Raw genomic sequence first — 5,100 nt, 5'->3', positions numbered from 1 at the left:
CCAGAAATGATCGAAGAAAAAATCGCCTTTAATCCAGTTCTGTCTTTCTACCCTTAATTTGCATTTACTTTGTCTGTTTGGAGGAATAAGATCATGACGGTTCTTAATATTTCTGTACAATGAAAGGCACTTCAGATAAAGGAAGAACAGAAAATGAGATGAAAACAAACAGTCAAAAAGCTTAACATTTAAGAGAAAGTTAATTTCCAAAATAACAGTATAATGTTGTTCTCTTACCACTTACAGCAGAATGCCAAATAAGATATGGATCAAGATTCTATGACAAGATGACATCAGAAAATACCATCATAAGAAATACAGCACTTTATTCATAACTGTAACTGATTAACTTAATCAATTAATAATTATATGAATGAGATATGTAATTTCACTCATTGTTAAATCAGCAATACATTATTGTAAATCAAATCACTATTAAATGCACATAAATTACAGATATAACGCAAATGATAGGTAGTTAGATCATTATACTTGCCACTTTGTCCGATATTGTATTTTGACCGACAGATGTAAACTGAAATTTTAGAAATGTTTCCTTTTAAATATTTCCTGACTTCTAACTCTGCAATGACACTGGATGAAATCCATATGTTATTGATATTAGGTGGAGCATGTGATAAGTTTAACTGGTTACAATGTTCATTACTTCCATACTGAATAATTAAAGAAATTATTGAACTAATGCAGTAGAGATAACAGAATAGTCACAGCACATGCAGACTTTTTTGAAATTCTAAACTCTAAAAAAAACATCCAGGTCTAACCTACAATTTATGAGCTGGTGTCATGTTTACAATTGTATAAATTATGAACAATAAATAAATTGCCTGATCCTTTTTAAAATACCTTGAGAAACAGTGGTGAATACCCCCTTATGTCTAGTTCAGTCATCAGTACTTGTCCTTATCATTCTGCCAGTTACCATTGGCTTTGTTCAGAGAGGTGTTGCTGCCAAGTTTGGCTGAAGCTCCTGCTTTCATGCTCTTGTCTGTCGCCTCGGCAATGGGCTGCTTATCCTCTTGCTCAGTCTCCCGGTGGTAGAAGTAGTTGAAGTTCGAGACAATGACGGGAACGGGCAAAGCAATGGTCAGCACGCCAGCAATGGCACATAGAGTCCCGACCATCTTGCCACCGAGTGTTATGGGGCACATGTCGCCGTAGCCCACAGTCGTCATGGTCACCACAGCCCACCAGAATCCGTCCGGTATGCTGGTGAACTGTGTGTCTGGCTCATCCACCTCCGCAAAGTAGATGGCGCTGGAGAAGAGGATGACTCCGATGAAGAGGAAGAAGATGAGCAGCCCCAGCTCCCTCATGCTGGCTTTGAGAGTCTGGCCCAGAATCTGCAGGCCCTTGGAGTGGCGCGAGAGCTTGAAGATGCGGAAGACTCGCACCAGTCGGACTATTCGCAGGATGGCGAGGGACATGTTTTGGTTCTGGGCACTGGCAATGATGTCCGGATCGTTCACTATCTCGGTGATCAGCGTCACAAAGTATGGGATGATGGAGACGACGTCGATGATGTTCATGATGTTGTTGAAGAACTCCTTTTTGCTGGGGCACACGATGAAGCGCACAAACAACTCAAAGAAGAACCAGATGATGCAGGCAGTCTCAACTATAAAGAAAGGGTCCGAGAAGGTGGCGGTGATGGTTTTGGGTGTGGCACTTGGTGGGGACAGGGAGGCGAAGTTGCCTTGGGATTGGTTCAGGGGCAAACCAGCAGTGGGCGGGGCATCCAAGTCATCTCGGAACTCCGGCAAGGTTTCCATGCAGAAAATAACTATGGAGATGGTTATGACAAAGATAGAGACCAGTGCAACTCCGCGAGCCGCGTTGGAACTCTCCGGGTACTCGAAGAGCAGCCAGAATTGTCTGTGGAACTCGTTGGTTGGCAAAGGCACCTCTGCCTCTTTGATGAAGCCCTCGTCCTCCCTGAACTGTTCCATTGCCTCGTTCCCCAGTTCGTAGAAGATCATTTCATCTGCAAACACATCCAAGGGTACATTTGCAGGCCTGCGTACCTTGCCTCCCGACTGGTAGTAGTACAAAATGCCGTCAAAGCTCGGTCTGTTACGATCAAAAAAGTATTCGTTTCTCATCGGATCAAAGTAGTCCATTCTTTTCATGGGGTCCCCGAGTAGCGTGTCAGGAAACTGGTCTAAAGTCTTTAGCTGTGTCTCGAACCGCAAGCCAGCAATGTTGATGATCACCTTCTGTTCTCTTTGGTCCATGCCCCGCTTGTCCAAGAACAGGTCCTCGCAGCACTCCTTGGCCAGTTTGCTGAAGATGGTCTCGCTTTGGGTGCCCTCGCTGTTCAGGAGCAGTTTCCAGTTGGATATGAGACTGGCACAGCTGGCGCGTCCCCTCGAGGCACAGAGTGGCAGCGTGGGCGAGGAGGGTAGGATCTGGCCGTGCTGACTCTGCTTCCTCTGGGGCGAGGACTGCTGGGAGCACAGGTGGTTGCTGCCGACACTGGCCTCAGGCATGTCCACCGCCAGAGCCGTCTTCTCGTTCGGGTAGTCGGGGTCCTCCAGGTCCTCCATGTTGCCGTCCACATCGTCCGCATTCTCAAAGTCTACCAGCGCGACCTCCATGGCACCTGTTGCCTTCTTCAGGCCCAGGGTCGCAGAGCCGTAGGATTTCGGTAGTCCCAAACTGGATCAGAAACCACTCCACCAGGGCGAAGAGGTAGTTCAACAGCATTCAGATGCTCACCAGTTCAGCTGGCACTGCCTCTCTAAAGATCTGTAAAGAGAGAGGTAGGGAAACATCAGTGTGTGTCTGTAGCTTTGAGTGTGTGTGTGTGTGTGTGTGTGTGTGTGTGTGTTTGTGTGTGTGTGTGTGAGTGTGTTTTTGTTAGTGAGTGAGAGAAAGAAGATGACAGTGTGTGAGAGCGTGAGAAAGAGGGTCTAAAGACCCAAGACCAAAATAAGACAGGGAAAGAGAAGGAAAGAAAATGTAGTGTGAGAGTTCAGGAAAATAGTGAGTAACCATAAAGATAAATAGACAGAGTGAAAACAAGACACAGAGGAATAAAAGTAGTAGGATACCGAAAGAAAAAGAGAGAGAGAGAGAGAGAGAGAGAGAGAGAGAGAGAGAGAGAGAGAGAAGGGAAAGAGAGTGGATGAATGAGCGAGTCATGGCTTTGTGGCACAGAGAGTCATTATCTGGCTCTGGAACATGACGTCTGAAGGCACTTATGAGGCCAATAACTCGTTCCTTGGATACTTGTCTCTCTGGAAACCAGAGGAGGGCAGCTGGGAGAGGGTGAGGAAACATATTTCTGGAGGTGTGAGCCTGACACTATTTCCAAAAATGACTTACGAGGCAAACCATGTGAAAAGAGTTATGCCTTTTCATCAGCACATTTTAAGATGGAAATCTAATAACACGTAGGAAATGAAAAAAACATCTACACATTTCTGTGTTCCAGTATAACAAAAATAAATAATGTAAGATAATGACTATTGTAATGTACAGGTAATGTACGTAGGCCTATATTATAATGTACAGATATTAAACATTTATCTCTGATTCTCTAAAGCGCTCTTCTTATACAGTACATTTGTTAATAGCTCTGCAAAATACCACCGCTTACAGTAATAATACTTTCGAATGCCTCTGGGAAAAACACACACACAAAAAAAACAGTGCGAGACAAATAGATCCCAAACTGATAGATAAAAATAGATCCTCTTTTCTGCCTCTGTCAATATCACTCTGGCTCTGGAGCTGGAGGCAGTGAAAGTCTACGCTGCCATCACCTCAGACATCTGAGAATGCCATAAACCGCATCCTTGGCCTACCCCAGCATGGACTTCAGACACTGCAGCAGGTGTGCTGCAAGAGTCTTTAGATCTTGCACTTCAGAGAGCTGGCAGGGCCGGTGATGACTTTTCTGACACGGCTGTAACTCCCAACCTCCTTTTTTTGACAGCCGCCACCACTGCCATACACTTGACACCACAGTCCTGGTTTCTCCATCAGGCTCTGTGACAGGTTCAAGGGCCTCCATTTACTCATCTTTCACTGTCCTAGTGACTCTCCTCTAAACTGATGCATGAGCAGCACTGAGGAGTTAGTAGAACTGTCTCTAAGGACTCTTGAATACATTATTACTGTACATTATTTAAGTGGTCTGCACACAGATACCCACTTAAGAGCACACATGTGGCATGAGATCTGAGCTGCTGACAGTTTAGAATCTCCTTATGTGTATACTTTTTGCTTTTCTAAAGTGTCCACTAATTACTGTTTATGTTTTTTTTAATAAGGCATTTTGAATTGGGCAAAGAGTAAGATGTTCTTACTTTTCAGAGAATAATCTCCACTCACCTCTATGCTTTTATGTATTTAGGCTTCACTGAGACAGTGGCATACTTCTTATTACTTTACATGGTTATGGTTATGGTGGTGGTGCTTAGCAGACGCTTTTGTCCAAAGCGACATACAAACAAAACAACACAGTAATTAAATTTAGCAGTTGATCATACTATAGTGTAGAGAATAGCTACTTAACAAGAAATAGTGTCAACAATCAAAATAAAACAATGACTAAATAGGAGAATAGTAGTTAAACAATAAAGTCATTCAATCAATTACAATAACAATAACTATGGAATAAAACACAAAAATAAGACAATGTCAATTTAATCAATGGCCTAATGGTAACAAAACAACGCTAACACATACAAACTTAACCATAAGAGCATTAATATACTAGAAACATGTCATTAAACTATATTCATGTCCTGTGCTTCTTGAAAGAGATGTTTTCTAACCAGAGGCTACTAGGCTTTCTATTCAATTTTTTGGGTTGTGCAATCAGGTTGTTATGTTGTTGGCTACAGCAGCACATGTTTGCATAAGTCCATATGAAGTTCAAGTGTACATACACACACTTTCTCAAGCACCGAGTAGATTTGAAATTTATTTTGCCCAGGTCTGGGCCAATCCTGCAACAACCCCTTATTCTCTTTCATTTGTCATTTCAGCTTTCTATCATGAGGAAACAACTTAAGATGTCGTCTGATAGATGGCTAAGAAGTCATCTAGATAGAATGCTTCTGAGGTACA

General features: G+C 43.1%; 1 protein-coding gene across 1 annotated transcript; it reads right to left on the bottom strand.

Moving 5' to 3' along the window:
* Window positions 1-911: 911 nt before the first annotated feature.
* Window positions 912-2,618, bottom strand: kcna10a (potassium voltage-gated channel, shaker-related subfamily, member 10a). The gene is made up of 2 exons (XM_062542030.1): window positions 2,549-2,618; window positions 912-2,428 (listed from the first exon to the last, which is right to left on the bottom strand). The coding sequence occupies exons 1-2, from the start codon at window positions 2,616-2,618 to the stop codon at window positions 912-914; spliced, it is 1,587 nt and encodes a 528-aa protein (XP_062398014.1).
* Between the last annotated feature and the right edge of the window lie 2,482 nt (window positions 2,619-5,100).

The sequence above is a fragment of the Sardina pilchardus genome, chromosome 7 (genome assembly GCF_963854185.1).
Source record: "Sardina pilchardus chromosome 7, fSarPil1.1, whole genome shotgun sequence".
Taxonomy (NCBI): domain Eukaryota; kingdom Metazoa; phylum Chordata; class Actinopteri; order Clupeiformes; family Clupeidae; genus Sardina; species Sardina pilchardus.
The sequence above is the reverse complement of the archived record's forward strand: the minus strand, read 5'-3'. Positions and strand labels throughout refer to the sequence as shown.